The sequence below is a fragment of the Schistocerca serialis genome, chromosome 4 (genome assembly GCF_023864345.2).
Source record: "Schistocerca serialis cubense isolate TAMUIC-IGC-003099 chromosome 4, iqSchSeri2.2, whole genome shotgun sequence".
NCBI classification, from domain to species: domain Eukaryota; kingdom Metazoa; phylum Arthropoda; class Insecta; order Orthoptera; family Acrididae; genus Schistocerca; species Schistocerca serialis.
The window spans coordinates 685,512,192-685,532,884 of record NC_064641.1 but is presented as its reverse complement, the minus strand read 5'-3'; the positions used below and the strand labels follow the sequence as shown (position 1 = coordinate 685,532,884).

Below are 20,693 nucleotides of genomic sequence, written 5' to 3'. Positions count from 1 at the left end.
TCTAAATCTTGGCTTCAAATGGCTCTGAGCACTATGGGACTCAACTGCTGAGGTCATTAGTCCCCTATAACTTAGAACTAGTTAAACCTAACTAACCTAAGGACATCTCAAACATCCATGCCCGAGGCAGGATTCGAACCTGCGACCGTAGCGGTCTTGCGGTTCCAGACTGCAGCGCCTTTAACCGCACGGCCACTTCGGCCGGCCTCTAAATCTTGATTTCAGGATATATCTCATTTCGGTTCTTCCTATTTTACGATTGTGGCATTGCGCCTCCAATTCACCTACATCTGATGGTCAGCTTCGATTAATTAACGATCAAAGTAACTGCCTGATCCACTTCTCCAACTAGGTTCGAGTCAGATACTTTCAAGGTCACGCGGTATGGCATCGCCTTCGCTGTACTATTCACGAGATGTTTAACACTACAAGGTCTCCTTCCACAGGGGAAAAGGGAAACGAGTCCCTAATATGAATCTTTTCTCTTAACAAGAAATGTGTCTGTACGTCATCCGAAGCTTTGGGTTTTTCGAGAATAAGGAAGTCATCGTCATCCATCTGATGAAATGGCCAGTAAAAAGTGCTTAATTTAATCTACAAGCGTATTTGCTCGCTTCGTTTAAATATTTCGTTATCTATTGAAGTTTACAGCTATGAGTACAAATCACTTAATGACAAGCTGTCAAGTTGACAAATGGAAAAACATTTAGCCCTTAGGTCAGCAAACTCGTGCTAGAACGACGGTCTTCGCTGCTACGCAAATCATGCTACATGCGCGCTTAACCCCGTGTGATAGTATAATTGTCTGGCAGCCTTCTCTCTCTGCGATTATTCGCGTCACCAACTAGAAGATTGTCGGAGTTTCTTCCTCAATAGTCTGTCTCTCTCCAAACTCTTACTCCAGTTCCGAAGCTCAAATCAGAAATACACTTTCCACTTCGAGCACACTAAGACATCACTAAATGTCCACACAAGAAAGCGGTCCAGCTTGCAGTAGGAGTGGGGTTATACGGCTTAACTTTTCACAGTAAAGAAATTCGTCAACAAGTTGAGAAGCAAAATTTTCCAGCTACATTCCCAATACTCTTAGTGCAAAAGTGTGCTATCGATTAGTGACGTCATTAGGTTTCTCTCACGCTGTCCTTGCGGCAAGTTACGATGCTGGTCGCCTTGTACTGCGCGACCCTACAACTACGTCACGAAGGCTTCACTCAGCTTGTCAGCTGGCCTTATGAAAGATCGTAGTTCTGTGAGGAGCCACGCCAACTGGAATTTCCTGTTTGATGCATGAGATGCAAATAGATTTGTAAAGCGGTCCTCATCTTTCCGTCAGTTGCACGTTCTGCTGGGCTGCGAACAAGGCGCATGGTATATGCTTCTCAAACATTATCCGTTTTATTCTTGATAGTGCTCAATTACAAACAACGACTTTAATTGGAAACAACAGTGAAGGTGCACACTGTGAATTTTTAATAAATAAAGAAGTTACCGAAGGCGAAAATATAGAGACAGTAATTCACGACAGTGTCACATCGTTTGTCCGAAAAAGGAAGGTTACAGTTTAACTTGTCGATGCTAGGTCATTGGATAAAGAGGATTATCACATACGAGGGTGAAGAAACGAATCGGTCGTGTCTTGTTTGAATATATGGTTTAGACGCAACCCACTAATTTTCTAGCATGCAGCCGTGTGAATTTCAACTCGGCCGAGTATATTTCATTCGTCTTTGGAGTGAGCCAGGAGGCTCGTTCTGTTGACTCACTCCGAGGTTAGTCGGAGTTCACGCGCCCGAGATATCAGCGGAGGAGTTGAAATTTGCGTGGCTGCACGCAGGAAATTAATGGATTATCAGTTGAGACATGAAAAACTGAAAATGCACATCCTGGGGCACTCGGTTGAAATGATGTACAACAACATCAATAATCTTCAAGTCATTATGCGATATGTGGCGGAGTGACATAGTGAACTAACATCCCCAATACCACACTTTTCTGTCTCATTGGCGAATGGATCGCGTATGCTATCAAAACACATGGATTTCTTTAATATTTATTTCAAGACAATTACACAAAATGTAAGTTAAAGGGAATAATTTTTTTCTTGATTCATATCGAAAAGTATATTGTCAGCAATTGTCTCTGCGATGTGCTGGACCTTCCCTGCAGCGCATCCCGCTTCAGTTTGTTCAATTTTCCTGTGACAATATAACAAGTGAAATAGTGACAAACCAAATAACTCTCCTTTAAGTCTTTTCCACATATTTCACCTGGTGAGAATAACACAGCGTCGTGCAATATTCAAGAAATGTCCGAGCACGAGTTTTATTATGACGTCTTTCACGTGTGAATTTTAATTCGTTACGATTTTTTGCGAAATCCAGTCTCTGCCTTTCTCACTGTTAGATTTATGTGGTCGATATACTTGTAGATACTACACTGTCGTAATTGATTCCTGGGATGCACTTAAACAATGTCTGGTCAGCTCGTGTCTTTGCAGGGCTTCCATTACATAATTACTTATGTTGAGACACAGCTGCTGGTTTTGGTAGCGAGTGCATCAAATCTTGGATTTCGTAACAACATATACAACTTCATCTGTCGTGTCCAAACAAGCCATTTACACTGAAGCGCCTAAGAAACTGGTATAAGCATGCGTATTCAAATACAGATATTTGTAAACAGGCAGAATATGGCGCTGCGGTCGGCAACGCCCATATAAGACAAGTGTCTGGCGCAGTTGTTAGAGCTGTTACTGCTGCTACAATGGCAGGTTATCAAGATTTAAGTAAGTTTGAACGTGGAATTATAGTCGGCGAGCGAGCGATGGTGCACAGCATCTCCGAGGCAGCCATGAAGTGGGGATTTTCCCATACTACCATTCCACGTGAATATCAGGAATCCGGTAAAACATCACATCTGAGGCCGGAAAAATATCGTGCAAGAACGGGACCAGAGACGACCGAAGAGAATTGTTCAACGTGACAGAAGTGCAACCCTTCCACAAATTGCTGTGGATTTCAGTGCTGAGCTATCAACAAGTGTCAACGTGCGAACCATTCAACGAAACATCACCGATATGGGCTTTCGGGGCCGAAGGCCCACTCGAGCACCCTTGATGACTGCACGACACATAGCTTTACCCCTCTCCTGGCCCCATGAGCACCGATATTGGACTATTAGTGAGTGGAAACTTGTTGCCTGGTCGCACGAGTCTCGTTTCAAATTATATCAAGCGGATGAACATGTACAGGTATGGAGACAACGTTATGAATTCATGGGCTCTGCATGTCAGCAGGGGACTGTTCAAGCTGGTGGAAGCTCTGCAATGGTGTGGGGCGTATGCAGTTGAACTGATATGGGACCCTTGTACATCTAAGTACGACTCTGACAGGTGTCACGTACGTAAGCATCCTTTCTGATCACCTGCATCCATTCATGTCCATTGTGCATTCCGACGGACTTGGGCAATGCCAGCAGGACAATGCGACACCCCAAGTGTCCAGAATTGTTACTGAGTGACTCCAGGAACACTCTTCTGAGTTTAAACACTTCCACTGGCCACCAAACTCCCCAGACATGAACATTATTGATCATATCTGGAATGCCTTGCAGTTGCTGTTCATGAACGATCTCCACCCGCTCATACTGCTATGGATTTATGGACAGCCCTGCTGGATTCATGGTGTCAGTTCCCTCCAGCACTACTTCAGACGTTAGTCGAATCCATGCCACGTCGTGTTGCGGCACTTCTGCGTGCTCGCGGGAGCCTTACACGATATTACACAGGTGTACCAGTTTCTTTGGCTCTTCAGGGTATATACTTCGTAGACAAACTGGACAATAACAGTCCCATCTCATTTTCTTGAGGCATAGTGGACTTCAGTTTCAATTCTCACGAGTCCTGCACTTTAAGATCTAATAACTAGAATCTGTTTACAAGGAAGTCTTCTGCCCATCGCATATCTGTTCTGATACTCCTTAATCACGTATTTTGTTTACTAGGCGATCTTGTGGAACTGTGTCGGAGATTTCCGAAAGTCAAGAAAGAAGACTTCTACTGTCGTCAGCCTACTGGACATCATCGGATTTCATACGGAATCTGCATCAATTCCCAAACATGATTTTACTTGTCAGTTGATCATTTAGTGCTGAAAAATGATGGAAGAACTGCCAGAATTTCTCGAAGATACTGACAGCTCAGCACGACATGGATAACCGAATGCGCTACATGTTTCAGATGGTACGGAGGCAAAACACTGAACTCTCATTCAGTATACGAGGGATTTAAGTTGCCGTTCGAAGACATTGATTCTAAGACGTTAATTTAGGTTTTCCGTGGTTTCTCTAAACAAGCTAAAGTGACTGCAAGGCTGGTTCCTCTAAAAAAAGGCAAACCATTTCTCTGGCAATCTTGTCCATTTTTAAGGCCGCATTTCATCTCTTGCGATCTCTCGGTTCGAAGAAGATAGATACTAATTTTCTTTCCTTCGCTCCTTTCAAGAATAGTTCTACGATCTCTGGCGAGAACTTAACCATCGACGCGTTCCTGTATGAAGGGCATACAATGTTCTTTGAACGAGATGTGGCAACCTCCCTCGGAAGATTCGCTTCCGGTGCACATACGACAAGTTTCTACCTTCATCTGCATACGAAAACGGTGAAGAAAGTACGGTGCAATTACCCTTTGACAGAGGGCAACAAATTCACTTTTCTAGCGCTATGCTTTCAACTGATTAAGATGATATGTTTATTTAGGCTTAATGAATCGCCTTCTCCTAAAGTTGCAATATTTCACTTTTCCGATTTTTACTACGTTGCATTGTTGCCGGTTCCGAACAACGGTTGCAGTAATCGCATACGAGTGCGCTGCATTGAAGAAAGCGTGTATGCTGAAAATTATGCCTAGCTTGTGCAGAATTTGTCGCTTACCATCATCATCAGACGTGAAAATTCGTAATAAATGGAATAAAAATTCACTAAATAATACGCTATGATCACGTCCCATCTTGTATTGGCTACGCCATCCATAGCAGGGTACTGAGAACACTACTGAATAATCACTGGTTGTCAGAGAAGCGTGACGTAGAGGCGCAGAACAAGCCTAAACTCAAACGGCATCATTCGTAACTCCAGCTATAATACACCAAAATGAAAGTGTCCCAAAAATTTTGAATTTCAAGCTATGACGTGCAATAAATTAGCAATTTATCACACTAAAATGTATTTCGGAAAGGAAATTCTTCTGCTTTCACTTTGTGGCACAGTCTTTTTAATCCTTTTTCAACCTCAGACGAACCAAAATGTTAATTGGACATGATTATTCTCTGTGTTCATAGGTACTAGTACCACAGTTTTCTACTGTAGTCGCTTTCAAATTAGCCCAATGGCTTAGAGAGATTCATTTAATGGTGCAGTTAAAAAAGCTCAAATGTGTTTAATTCAATGTACACACTCCTGAATTTTTGTAGCGTTTGTATCGTAAACAGATGGACATACTGTCGTATAACTTATCTCTGCGGTATTCTGCCGAGCGCTGTTGGCAAGTGGGGTGCACTCAGCCCTTCTGAGGCAAACTGAGGAGCTATTTGTTTGGAGACGAGCGGCTCCGGTCTTGTAAACTGACATACGGCCGGGAGAGCGGTGTGCTGAGCATATACCCCTCTGTATCCGCATCCAGTGACGCCTGTGCGCTGAGGATGACACGGCGGCCGGTCGGTACCGCTGGCCCTTCCAAGGCCTGTTCGGACGGAGTTAAGCTTTTTTTTTTAATTGGACCTTTATTATACTGCGCCTAGATATTTTTAATGCCTCTTACTAACACAATAACCACAATTAGGCCTTTATGTTACCTATGAAAAACCAATTTTCCTTCTATCTCTTTGCAACCGTAGCAGCAACAATTATTCACCATTGCTGCTAATAATACATAAATTTGTAGAAAAATGGGAAATTCATGTAACATTAAAGTTTCCCTCTTAGCACGTAACGCAAGCAAACAGCATTGTAGGAAAGTAAAGTAAAAATCTCAATTTGACGTTTGGCAAAGAGCACATTTCACTGTGCTCAGTCTATAGATAGTCGTACTTTATTTCACTGACGCAGACTGCATACTAGACGGAGCCGCTAGGCTACATTTTGTCTGAGACCAAGGGCTTCTTTCAGTACGTACCACGTGCGCTTGCCGAGCCTCTTCTATGTAGTGCGTCGTGATGATGACCGTCTTGTTGCCGTCCTTGGTGATGTTCACCAGATGATTCCAGATACTGCAACATACACATACAAACGTCACTCAACCACCTGCAACAGAAAGTAATGACAAAAATGACTGCTAGCGAAAGATCCTCCGAATTCTCTATGTAAATTCTCTTAAAGCTTTTTCAATAAAACGAACGTTGTTAATATTCTACATCTTTATCTTTCATGTCTACATATTTACACTCATGCTCATAAATTAAGGATAATTGCAGAATGTGGTGCCACACAACGTGGCATTACAAAAAACTGGCGCTAGTAGCGTAGGCACATAGGGAACAAACACGACATGGATCTGTAAGTCCACTGTATTGGTGATAAGTTGAGAAAACCGTACCGAAACACATTTGCTACAAAACGCTACTGTTTCCTGCGCATGTACCCCAACATCAATATGGAATATGATCACCATGCACACGTACCCAGCCCGCACAACGGGTTGGCATTCTCTGGATCAGGTGGTCGAGCAGCTGCTGGGGTATAGCCTCCCATTCATGCACCAGTGCCTGTCGGAGCTCCTGAAGCGTAGTAGGGGTTTGAAGACGTGCAGAGATACGTCAACCGAGAGCATCCCCGACGTGCTCGATGGGGTTTAGTCCGGATAATAGGCAGGCCACTCCAGTCGCCAGATATCTTCTGTTTCAAGGTACCCCTCCTCGATGGCAGCTCGGTGGGGCCTTGCGTTATCATCCATCAAGAGGAAAGTGAGACCCACTGCAGCCCTGAAAAGGCGGACATACTGGTGGAAAATGACGTCCCGATACACCTGACCTGTTACAGTTCCTCTGTCAAAGACATGCAGGGGAGTACGTGCACCACCCCACACCATCAAACCACGTCCTTAGGCCCCTTTCAAGGACATCAAAGGGTTGGTATCTGGTTACTGGTTCACGCCAGATGAAAACCCAGCGGGAATCACTGTTCAGACTATACCTGACTCGTCCGTGAACATAACATGGGACCACTGTTCCAGTAACCATGTACTGTGTTCTTGACACTAGGCTTTACGGGCTCTCCTGTGAGCAGGGGTCAGTGGAATGCACCTTGCAGGTCTCCGGTAGACTGTGTGTCTGGAGACAACTATTCCAGTGGCTGCGGTAAGATCCCGAGCCAGGCTATCTGCAGTACTCCCTGGCTGTCTGCGGGCACTGATGGTGAGATATCGGTCTTCTTGTGGTGTTGTACACTGTGGACGTCCCGTACTGTAGCGCCTGGACACGTTTCCTGTCTGCTGGAATCGTTGCCATAATCTTGAGATCACACTTTATGGCACTCGGAGGGCCCGTGCTACGACCTGCTGTTTTTGACCATCCTCCAGTCGCCCTAGTATTCTACCCCTCATAACGTCATCAATATGTGTTCTTTGAGCCATTTTCAACACACAGTCACAATTAGCACGTCTGAAAACGTCTACACATTTACTCGCTGCACCGTATTCTGACGCACCAACACACTCCCTATGTGGACTGCTGCCAGCGCCGCCATGCGACGACTGCAGGTCATATGCACCACATGTTCACACCCCGAGGTAATTTGAATCCGCAAACCACCCACTAGAGCGTTGTTTCACCATGTATCAGCATTATCTTTAATTTATGAGCATGAGTGTATTTCTCATCTTAGTCACCCTGACGACGAACGCATTTCTCCTAACGAGAGACCAGGTTGTCGATAGCGTCCTGTAGAATATTTGATTTTGTTGACGGAGCCACAACTTCACGTCTGCTTATACTGCTTCATTGCTATCAAAGTGATGTACTCCAAGATGTTCTTCGTTTTTGGAAACGGATGAAAATCGGATGGGGCCAAGTCAAAAGCTTATGGAGCATGATGGATGACAGGAACCCAAGATGTAGAATTGTCGCAGCGCTCGTGTGTGGATTGGCATTGTTATCCTGAAGGCGTGGGTGCTCCGTGTGTGGACGAACCCTTCCAAGTCGAAACTCGATTATAGCACGCTGCTCCGCATGCACCGACACACTTGTGATACACACCGCCATATTACAAGCTACAATTAGGAGCCAGCTAGCGGCAGAGAGCTGTAAATACGTGGATACGAAGAAGAAAGAGGTAGAATCTTAAGTTTGTTTACTTTAAAATGGTTTATGAGTTTTCACATAAAAAAATCAGAAGCATTACTTTTCAATACCCCCTAAATATACTAAACAGCTAACCCGCGGCACTATATCAATTGCAGGTTGCCTACCTAACGTCTTCTAGGGGCTACAAAAGTTTGATTTTCTATATTTCATTCAGTCATAAACTAAATTAAAAATTTAAAATGCTGTTATAACCTACTCTGAAATAGCTACAATCTTATCTTAAAGCTTTAACACAATAAGTCAATTATTACAGTTAGAAACTGTGTATATTCTAAGTCTTGAGGTAGCATAATCCAAATTATATCCATCCAGTACTTGAGAATGAGAGGATTTACCGACTTTCGACAAACTTCACGCATAATTTCAAGCCTTTAAGAAACTTTTTCTCGTTGACATCCCCCACAAAAAGGTGAAAAGGGAAACGTTTACCCTAACCACATTTTCCATGTTCATGTAGTAAAAGTGCAGCATCAAGCATGACGTTTTAATTTATTACTTCTTCACAACACATTTTGCAGACGGTATTCACATATGCTACTCATGTAACTGCAAAATTATTCCAACTTACGGCACACAGTTCGGTAGATATGACGTTTCATATAAGGCAGTTCGGTTTCTTTGAAGCCTCGGGGGTGCCGGTTTACTTGCAGAGTGTAACCCACGCAGCAAACAAGGGCATTCCTACCAGACGAGGCAATTTTTATTCGACATATTAATGCTGTTGGAAAAATATCCTTCTTCTATTCTTTTGATACACTGGATGTTTTCTTGACCACGATACAGACTTTCAGTAGTATGGAGGAAGGGATCCGAAACGACTGAGTCTCGGAAGTTTTGAAGAGAAACGTGTGCCAACGAAGTACGATTATTTACAAATCGTCGTTTCTACAATACAACAAACCGATTTATTATGCAAATAGTTGCTAAGATTGTATGGGAGGTAACCTGACCAACAATCAGACGGTTTGAGCGTATTGGTAACGTACTGTCATGAAAGACAGGGATCAATGTTCGAATCCAAGTCTGATACAAATTTTTAACTTTTTCATGTGTAATCGGAGCAATAAAAATATGGTATACAGAAAGAACAATTCACTAACCGCAGTGGACATTACTGGGGAGAAAGGTAAAATGCTGCGTCGTAACGTAAATGTCGTCGTTCCCTTTGCTCTTGCAATTCAATTCGTAATTTTTCGGTGTAAGTATAATCCAAACGATCTATTATTACTATTATAATCACTTTCCTCCTGTGCGACTTAAAGAAAATAGTCAGCTGTGAAACACAAACTGCTGCATGCGTCTAAATTATACGCTGTTTGGGGTGTATTAGATTGTGCCTGATAGTGTAGTGTGGATTAGCAGAAAAATAAACATATGCATATACGTAATATTGGATACCAGGATTGATAGCAAATTTCTAAAAGTTGTAAGTGTACAACGTCCAGCTCAGCACTGCGGCCACCGAGTTAACCCTTTTTCCTATTCTGGATAGTAATTAAAAGAGACACTTAAAGAGAGAGGAACTTCAGTATCAGTATTTTTTACCTGATTAAATTTTTTACGTGATTAAACATCTTTTTTTACTGCCTTAAAATTGAAGAAGCTGACGCTACGAATGTCAATCTTTTCCTTTTCACCTCAAATTTGAAAACTGTTGGTTTTTCAGATACTATACAGAGGAGTTGAAATGTGAAATTGTAAAAGAGAGAATAGCTGCAAAGTGAAACACTGTATGGAGGTGGATTTATGTGGGTATAAACATGCAGCTCATCATTTTTGGAATTTGATATGATTTATTTTGCCATTAACTAGTTTTCTATCCACTGCAGGCACATCATTAGATGGAAGTGTTACAGTTACATTAGCTTCTGTACAATGTACAGCTAAACGCTAGGATTGTGGTGTTGGCGCAAATAACGGAAATTTGTGCAAAACTTTCCGAAATGCTTACGAAACGAAAGGGTGTCCACGACAAATTCATTCCGATTGCGTACAATTTATTCAGCTAAAACACACACACACACACACACACACACACACACACACACACAGACACATACACACAGTACTTAGGTGCACTTGGTTTCACAGTAAACAAACACTGAACGTTAGTACAGGTGGTATGAACATGTTAGATATGTCACTTTGCTACGTTGCAACGTTTGATATGAGTTGCATTAAATCACAGAATAAAATATTTACATGCATAAGTAAGGGAAGCAAGTAAACATTACAAGCGGCAAGTGTTTCCATGAGTTGACAGTATGCATATGATTAGAAAGTTTGATTTAAGTAATTAGAATGAGATATTTATTATATAATTAAAGGGTAAATGAGCTGTTAGTGTAAGTGACAGGCAGAAACGACCATGTAGAGCCGCAGGTGTGTCTATGAATAATGAAGAACAAGCAGTGACAGGTAAACTAATAGACTGAAGTAGTTATTACTTGAATAAACGACTACAGTACTTCGAGACATACGTGGCGGACACAAATGAAAATAAGGAGATGTAGGAGTGTATGTGAACTGTAATGCTAGAATAATCGGTGTTGCAGGAAGATTAATATATCTAATTACTGTTGTTTTCAAAGGTTTTTGGTGCCAAGTCTTCTTGAAAATTCTGGTAGGAAAATAATCTGCTTTGATTCAGTTTTTTCGTTAAAGATTTTATGAGGTAATTTTCGCCAGTTTAAATCATATTTGTAATTCGTCATGCGTAATGGACGTAGTGAATTATATGATCTTGTTTGACCGAAAGAAATATAAATGTAACCATCGGCGCGCATTGTTAATTTTAGACTGGAGGGGAAATTAAAACGGAGGGGTTCCTTACTAACGCTAGACTGCGTTATTCCTACAACAGCAGACGCAAACTGAAAAATCCGTGGGTTACCGCGTGTGCAGACAGGCAACCAGTAGCTGATTGGCAATGGTGGTCAGATGTTGGCAGAAGATTGGTTGCTAAACGAGAAACAGTACGTCCACAGTTTTATGTATTTCTGTTTTAAACGGGATACCATTCTACCAGCGAACAACGAAAGATCTCTTTACGACTTTATGGAGCTCTCATCTACACTAAGGTAACTGCTACAGACATTCCCGCAAAGAAAACAGTTTTCAACGTATTGCTTGCCTTCATTTCGACGCCAACTGAGAGTAACGAATGTTGGGAGCTTCTGGTCTCTTCTTAGGCGGCAGAGCTGCATTACCGAGCTGAGACTTAACGACGACCATTAGGTGGATAACGGCAACCGTAAGGATCTCACACATCAGAACTGGCGCTGAGCTCCCTCGGTCTGCAGCAATGGCGCGGTCAGTAATGAACTGTAGCGTTTTCTATCCAAGGCTTTAATTTTTTCTGGTCTAAGAAGCTCGAATGCAAATATATACCGATAAGATACGCAACGAATAGGAACAAGTACAAATGCAATAAAATCTTCAGGGGCACTTTGTCGCACTAGATCGACGTGTGAGCGCAAGTTTTATTTCCATCTTCTGGCGAAGTGTCGGTGTATCACAGTCCGCCTTATGCATACAGGTGTCGGCGACTGGAATTTTAATCTCACAACTGCCGCTCCACAACAGTTCAACGGCCCGGTCGAGTGTTTACATAGATGTTAACTTGGGTCCGCCGTCCACCACTGCGATGCAGACAGTTTGTGGCAACTCCCTTTCAAAGGCAGGTTGCCAAGCTGCTCTGGGGCAATAACCTTACCTCGATTAACAAGATTCGCTGACACTCGTGTCCCGATTGCGTCCTTAGTAATGCTGTCCTAGAATCCATTAACTGAGCAGATTGAGAGGCGTCGTTTCGAAATCGATCATATGCTTTCCGTTGCAGATTTATTTTCAGAATGTTTTCACTCTGCAGCGGGGTGTAAGCTGATCTGAAACTTTGGTGGTGGTTGTAAGTTCATTTGGGACCAAACTGCCGATGTCACCGGTCCCCAGGCTTACACGCTACTTAATCTAACTTAAACTAACTTAATCCGCGGACAACACACACACACACACACACACACACACACACACACACACACACACACACACACACACACACACACACGCCCAATGGAGGACGGAGGACTCGAACATCCGGCGGATGGAGCCGCGCTAACCGTGGCAAGGCGCGATTACCCCGCGCGGCAGATTTGAAACTTTCCTGGTAAATGTGAGGGCAGGTTATGTGCCGTGCTTGGATAGCATAGTTAGTGGTGCAAATGACAGCGAAAGACAAAGTTCCCAGGTTCGGGTCCCAGAGCGACCTACTTCCCCTACTAGGAGAATTTCAGATTTCTTTTCCTTTCACAGTCTACGTTACGTATGTTCAGTGCAACACTGCACTTGTCCGACGTGAAATTTTCCACATTTGTACGGAATGTGATACACACCAAATATATGAAGTCCGAGATTTTCTTTTATGATGACCAGAAGGTTCCTTATTTTTGCAGGTTGTGAAATACCAGTTGATTCAAAAAGAAAGAACAGGTTTCAGTTGTTTATTACAGACAAACATATAAGATAGATGCACATTCCGCATGTCACTGGATAGAGGAAGATTCAAAGTTCTAACACAGCTGCGCTGTCGTTTGTTTTTCTATCAACAAGGCAACAACACCACAACAGATACCTTTTGTTTGTTGGGATCTGCGCGAAGTCAGTCCATTGTTCAAGTGCAGTGTGAATTCCGCCGTCGATTCAGCAACAAGCCGCCTCTACACAAGCAGATTTATGATTGACATAATTAATTCTTTGAAGCTGGTTCCATTTCCAAAGGAAGGAGCACTGGTCTGCCACGCACGTCTCACGAAAATGTCGTGAATATTCGAGATGCGTTCACACGTAATCCCCTCGGAAGCCCACACGACGGACAAGTCACTCACTACTTCCTCAAAGAACTGTGTAGCGTGTTCTGAAACGACGCCTGCGTACGAAGGTCTACAAGCTGCAGTTACGGCAGCAATTGTGTCCCGGCGATCATTACAGAAGGTACGAATTTTGCATTTCAGTTCTCCAGGATCTGACAGAGAACACTGTTTCCGAACATCTTTTCGGATGAACCGACGTTTCATCTATCGGGTAACGTAAACCGCCATAATGTAATAAACTGGGGGGTCATAAAATCCTTGGGTTGTTGTCGAACGTGAAAGAGCCTCTCCGAAACTGAATGCGTTTTGCGTCGTTTCTGTCCACAGGTTTATGAATCTTTCTGATTTGCGGAGGAATTTGGGACAGGAGTGTCATACCTGGACTTGCTGCAAAATTGGTTGTTTCCGTAACTTCACGAAGATTCCATTGATTTCATTTGTATGCATGACGACGCCCAACCTCACTTTCCCCTTGAGGTGTGGCGTTATCTTAACAAGACCATCGCACATCATTGGAGTGGAAACGTCGGCAAGGTTTTGTTCATGGCTTTTGGCCTCTGATGTTAATAGACCTCACAACTTGCGATTTTTTTTCTGTGGGGATACATAAGAGACAGAGTCTTTGTCCCATCTATGGCTACTCTTCAAGATCTGAGAAAACGAAGCGTTGACTCCGTCGATTAAATAAACAGGGACGTGTTGATTCGTATGTGAAATGAAATGGAATACCGATTCGATGTTTCTCGAGCAACGCATGGTACTCATGTGTAGTGTGGGTCTAGAGGCTGTGTAAACATAAAAACTCTGAAATTTCCTGTATCCAGTGACATGCGCCATGTGTTTCTCTCTGTCGTAGTTTGTCTGAAATAAAGAACTGAAATCTGTTCTTCGTTTTCGAACTGCCTTGTACGTGCTTGATAATTTTCTTGAGACAATAAGACGGTAGAGAAGCAGTCTGCTTCGATTAGGGCAGCTATGGACGATGGACCCGAGTCGCCAGCTAGGCATAGCATTAAGGGGTCCGCCGGCTCCCATCTGATAATCCAGTCATCCCATCTCTCATGACACCCATCACATACTCTCATTACATAAGACACGGTTTGGAAGTAAATTCAGGACACAGGTGCAAAGCTTAATGTCTTGGAACTTTTCGTCGTCACCTCTACTCTCTTTGTCGGCCAAATACTGGCAATCAAACTTTCTTCCGATACCAGGACTCGAACCGGCTATCCCGGCTCGTTCGCCACCTCACAGTTCACTACCGTTGTTCACACTGAGCGAGGTGGCGAAGTGGGTTGCGCACTGGACTTGGATTCGGGTGGACAGCGGCTTAAATCCCGCCCGGCCATGCAGGCTAGATTTTCCATTGTTTTCCTAAATCGTTGAAGATCGTTGAAGGAAAATGACGAAATGTTTTCTGCGAAAAGGACACGGTCGATTTCCATCCACAGTCTTTTCCAATCCAAGCTTGTACTTCATTTTTAATGATCTCTTCAACAACGAGAAATTAAAACTTACTCATTTTTTCCTTCTTTCTGTAAATTTTTCGGTAAGTTGATCCATATTATTTCAGATAAGGGCAGTGTCTAAAATTTATTTTTCGTCTTTGCTTAAACAGTGCTGATGACTCATTAATGAAACTACTAACAAAAATAAATAGTGGACCAGTGAGACACTAGAGTAATACCGTGGTAATTACGTGAATATCATTGATAGTCTGGAATGTGCTGTCGAAAGTCATACCTCACACAGGAAATGTGAATACGAGATAGAAGAAAGAAATGAACTTCTCTAAGATAAACTTCGTACGGCAGGGGAATCTATTTATTCAGAAACTAGCAACGAAAGAATATATCGAATGTCAAAGTAACTGCGAAGGGGCATTCCGTTTTTAAAAGGAGTATCTCTAAGTAATGAAAAGTGTGAGGTTATCAACAAGAGTAATAAAATGGTTCCGTTAAATTTCGGTTCCTCGATAAATCACGTGAATGTAAAGGCTGTGAACTTAACTAAATATTATAAAGACTTCAGTTACGAACAACTTAAATAGATAATGTTGTGGGGAAGGCGAACCAAAGACTACGTTTCACTGACAGTAAGCTTAGAACCGCGTTTCTCAATCTTTTTGTCCTTTGGGGCACACCACAGTTCGTTTCAAGCTTTCGTGACACCCGTACACGTGATATTTTTCCTAGAAGCAAAAAAGCAAACACATAAAGCACATACGTTTTTTGTTATTCGTGTAATCACGCATAATGATAACCAATCTCTTGCAAATTGCTTGTCTATTTCAATTTTTTATGACCTAGATATTTTATCTGTGGAAGATTGCGAGACACTAAAAATCTCGCGACAAACCTGACATGTATTCACAACACATCAGTGTACCGCGACACGGTGTCCGAGAAACGCTGGCTTGTAACATACAACTGTCCAAAAAAAAAAAAAAAAAAACTACCTACACTACGCTTGTGCGTGCTCTGTTACTGTATTGCTGTGCAGTATGGGATCCTTACCAGATAGGATTGACGGAGGACACCAAGAAAGCCAAAAGAAAGGCAGTTCATTTCGTATTATCACGAAACAGGGGAGAAGGTGTCACGGATGTGATACACGAGCCGGGAGGGAGTCGTTAAAGCAAGTGCGTTTTTCGTTGCGGTGAGATCTTTTCACGACTTTGCAATCACCTGCCTTCTCCTCCGAATTCAAAATTATTTTGCTGATGCACACGTACATAGGCAGAAATAATGATCGTAATAAAATAATAGAAATCAAAGATCATACAGAGAGATTTGAGTATTCATTTTTCCCGCGCGCTGTTAGACAATGGAGCGGTAGAGATGTAGTTTGAAGATGGCTCAGCGAACCATCTGCCAGGCACTTAAGTGTGAATTACGAAGCAGTCTTGTAAATGTGAAAGGAAACGGCAAAGCTGTTCCGAAACAAAAGTGTGTTGATAGTGTTGTGACGAAGATCTTCAATTAGAAGATCATACTGACGCTGTGTAAAGCGCACATTTCTAAACGGACATTTTTCGAGCCGTTGGCAGGGCTCTAGAAGTATAACGTCAAGCAGGAACGACGAGTGAATGTTGAGTTTTTTGCTCAAACTGTCAATGTAATACGTATTCCTCATTGTAAGACAGTGGAATAAAGTGACAGCGAGATGACTGGCACGCACCATATGATTTGAACGAGGACTGTAAGGACGGCATCACTAATGTGACAGATTCTTCGCATCCGGTTCCAGCATCCGTGACAGGCACGGAAGATAACAATACCACCGTGAAGAATGTTATCTGAGAAGGCAGACACATTACGACTACGGATACAGCGTCTCTATTACCTGCTGTGTTACGTACTTCAATCTGCTAAACTGATTTTCCGAAATATGCATGACATATGAGTACCTAAATACGACTTTTGCAGTAAGAATACACGTCTACAGAATGAATTTTACACTTTGTAGCGGAATGTCCATTGTTTTGAAAGTTTCTGGCAGATTAAAACAGTGTATTGGGATCAAGTTTCGCTCCAGCGAACAGTTTTAATCTGCCAGGAAATTTCAGTACTCATGTTGATTATAATTAATTGGTTTGTCGTGTCCTCCAGTAATACTGTTCGCAGAATAATGATAGAGGTAGTATCCACCTGTTCATGAAACAACAGAAAATTTCCAGTCTTCCTCCTCCACTTATACAAACAATTTTCCACACATATGTGTCATCATCAATGAGTCTTTACTTCAATCTGAAATTTAAATGAAAATCACAATATGGTTGATATTCTACAGTATTAATCTCTTTCATTTACTGGTTTTTGGCTGGCGAGGCCATCATCATACTTTAACTTACTATCCTCGTCAAAGATGGTACAATGCTGGTGAAAAACATGGAAAAAGTATTATACATAGAGAGTGAGTTACAAACACAAATGTTATTGGCTAATGTTGTCCTCCTCCCTTCCACTTACCTGCGCGCACACACACACACGAACGTAATGGTATTTTCGAGTTTTAGTTTCAATGTTTTTCTTTCTGACCTGTTCTCTTTATAGTTATTTGCTGTCGATTATTAACAGTTACTTTACTACTACACTATCAAAGATAACATTTACTCTACGTTTACACCTCACTCTGCGTTACACTCTTCTCAGTGTTGTTCATTAGTACTATACCCAAAATAACGACAGTTAGTTAAAGTTTGATGACGGCTTTGTGAGCAGAAAGCCGATTAACTAAATAAGTTAATACTATAGATCACCTACCATTTTGTGCTTTTCAGTTATACTTATGAAGTTATTCAACCAAGAAGTGATCGAAGACTCATTTAACATTATACTTGAAAGTTAAAAAATCATTGTTGAATTGTAATAATTTTAACTGTTTAAGCATACTGCATTATATTCAACACTGTTACATAACTTATATTTTGGTTCAAGCCCTATACATTCGATGTGTGTTTCATTATTTTAGGTTTCATTTATAAACGGCCTATAAAGCCGAAAATGGCCACTCTTGATAAGAAAATAAAATTTTGGCAAAAACCCTACTGCTCGGAGAGAACCGTGGTGTAACCTCTAACAGCTTCATACCTACTGTGGAATCAAATGTTGGACAATATTATTTATTTGTTCCAAGAGGATTGCTGAAGGCATTACTCCCTCACCTCAGGTAAATATTCTTGTTTCTTCTACGTCTTCTTCTCCTTCCTCCTTCCTTCTAGTTTTAGGCCTTTGCCTGTCATGTCCTATTATTCAGTGCCTCTATTATCTGAAGTTAGATTCTGTTTCATCTCTTTATCTCTTTCTTGGTCTACCTAATGATTTTTTCCCTATTGACCGATAGTTCATTATTATTTTGGGAATTCTATTTTCATCTACTCTCTTTATACGGTTTCTCCATTTGTTTCTATACTCTCTGATCTGTTCATTTGTGCTTCTAAATCTATTTCTTGCCTGATTTTTGTGTTCCTTATCATATCAGACAATCTTGAGCCAGCTGTTCTTATCAAAAGCCTCGTTTTTGCAGATTCTATTCTTAGTTCAATTGCGCCTATTATTAGTAAAGCCCAACATCTTCAGGAATGGAGAAAGCGGTCTTTATGTAAATTATTAAAATTTAAAAACTGTGACAAAAAATCTTTTAACATCTAGACAGCTGTTATGTCGACGTCTCACTGCCGTAAAACATATCTGACATTGCCATTACTTAGTAGAACGTTCTTTGCGCTTGTTCTCTCAACCTTTTATTCAGCGTTTTGCATATTGTCTCACTAATGCAACTGAATTTGCCAGGTTGGTTGGTTGGGTTAAAGATTAAAGGGACCAAACTACAAAGGTCATCGGTCCCTTCTGAATTTGCCAGTTTTTTGGTATATCTTTGTAGTTTGTGAAGAACGTTGAATTTATTCCACTCGCCCTATTTTTTGCAACGGCCTTGCAGCAGTGGATACACCGGTTCCCATGAGATCACCGAAGTTAACCGCTGTCGGGCGTGGCTGGCACTTGGATTGGTGGCCATCCGGCCCGCCAGACGCTGTTGCCATTTTCTGGGTGCACTCAGCCTCGTGATGCCAATTGAAGAACTACTCGACCGAATAGTAGCGGCTCCGGTCAAAGAAAACCATCATAACGACCGGGAGAGCGGTGTGCTCATCACACGCCCACTCTTATCCGCATCCTCAGCTGAGTATGACACGGCGGTCGGATGGGCCCGATGAGCCACTTGTGGCCTGCAGACGGAGTGCTTCCCTATTTTCTGGTAGTTAATTGCAAGTTGCTTGGGACCGGATCTTGACCTTTAAACGCCATAATTTGTTTCTTTGGCTCGAGGCTCTTAAGTTATAGCTATTAGCATTTACATTTAGTTTATAAATGGATTTTTGAAGCGTGTCCTCAGTGTCAGCCATAAGAAGTTGGTCATTAGCAAAGAGTGTTCTTACTAAGTAATTTCTTTAATTAATGTTATGGGTGTAAAACTCTATTCTTTTAGCCATTGTCTCACCATATCATCAATATATGCTGTCCGACCATTATGTTCCGAGATTGATTTTTTTTCATAGCATGTAAGTGACCTCAGGGAAGTAACTACCATCGCAGCCTGAACTAATAATTGCAAATAACAAATGTACATTCAGATAGTGAGCTATGAGCAGACGGTGTTAAGTAGTGGACGTGCGGCCGCTGTTATCTTTCAAGTGTTCTAGAATTCTCCGGAATGTTTTGAAGAAGAGAAAAATGTGTGTGAAGTATTTCGTGCATACATTGACTGCAGACCAAAGACAACAACACTTGGACGCGTGCCGGGACTTAAATCAACAGCAAAACACGTACAGTTCTGTTCTGTAAAAAATCATCACGGGTGACGACAAAGTGGAGGAATTCACATGAAGGGACAATGCTCTGATGACATACCTGACATTCGAGCCAATGTGACATACGATTTGAACAACATTCCAAAAAAGACTTTTCACAAAGTTTCACATGTCTGTCTGAATATACTGTGTGTTGTACTCAAGCTGGAGGGGGAGACTACGCAGAACACCTGTAGCATTAAATCCATCACCTTAACGTTTCCTTGTGTTCTATTAATCCAGTCTCAGAACTTTTTGGACTGACGGGGATATATACTGAAAAGTATCGAAAAAAACTGCCTACATTTGTTGTTGTATTCTGTTCTCCACCTACGGCAATTTCTGAGTCTGGATACACTTATTGGCTTACTTTTAAGAAATGGTGTAGTATGCCTCTCCCATTTATTATTTCCCACCAGTTCTCCTGTCTACATTGTCAAAGGCTGACATTTAGTGAATAAAGAGCATGTGTGCTTCTGTATTAAATTTCACATACTTTTCAATTATTTGACACATGACGAATGTGTTGTCTGAGCAGGACTTACCGTTCCTGAACCCAGTTTCCTTCTCCAACAATATAGAGTCTTTGCGTTATTATCTCCGAAAATATTTTATATCCATTAAAAAAGAGGACGTAAGAGGAGAACTCCTAACAATTTAAAAAGGAAGAAACAGAAGAAGAAGAAGTAACAAGGCTATCTGCCTGAAGATGAGGGAGCAACAGCTTCCAAAATCTCTTGTTTCATTACTTAAACGTGGACGATGTGGACTTACGGAGTTCTTGGGGAGTGTGTGTTTTTGCATATTAATAGAAATACAATTAACAGCTATGGTTCATGTACATGAAAACCATTAACTACACTAATGCTACCTGTTGCTTATTTACATTTCATATCACAATTAATATTACGAGGCGTGTTTTTTAAGTAAGTACCGATTTGAAATTTAAAAAAAAAGACGTGCTAATATATCTCAATAATTTTATTTTTTACATGAAAGCCTGTACCTTAATCTACGCACTGACGCCATTACAGTCTGGTTCTTCCTTGTTTACGTTGTGTACTGAGTGTTTAAGATCCCTCCGATAATCGTGAGTCCCGTCGACTGTGAAGTACGGGC

General features: G+C 41.8%; 1 protein-coding gene across 1 annotated transcript in view; it reads right to left on the bottom strand.

Annotated features, from left to right (window-relative positions):
• The window catches only part of LOC126473177 (ABC transporter G family member 20), a 406,331-nt gene that overhangs the window by 68,767 nt on the left and 316,871 nt on the right, over nucleotides 1-20,693 (bottom strand). The window contains exon 6 of the mRNA XM_050100065.1: nucleotides 6,170-6,263. Coding sequence (XP_049956022.1) covers nucleotides 6,170-6,263 — 94 coding nt within the window. The remainder of the gene's footprint in view (nucleotides 1-6,169; nucleotides 6,264-20,693) is intronic.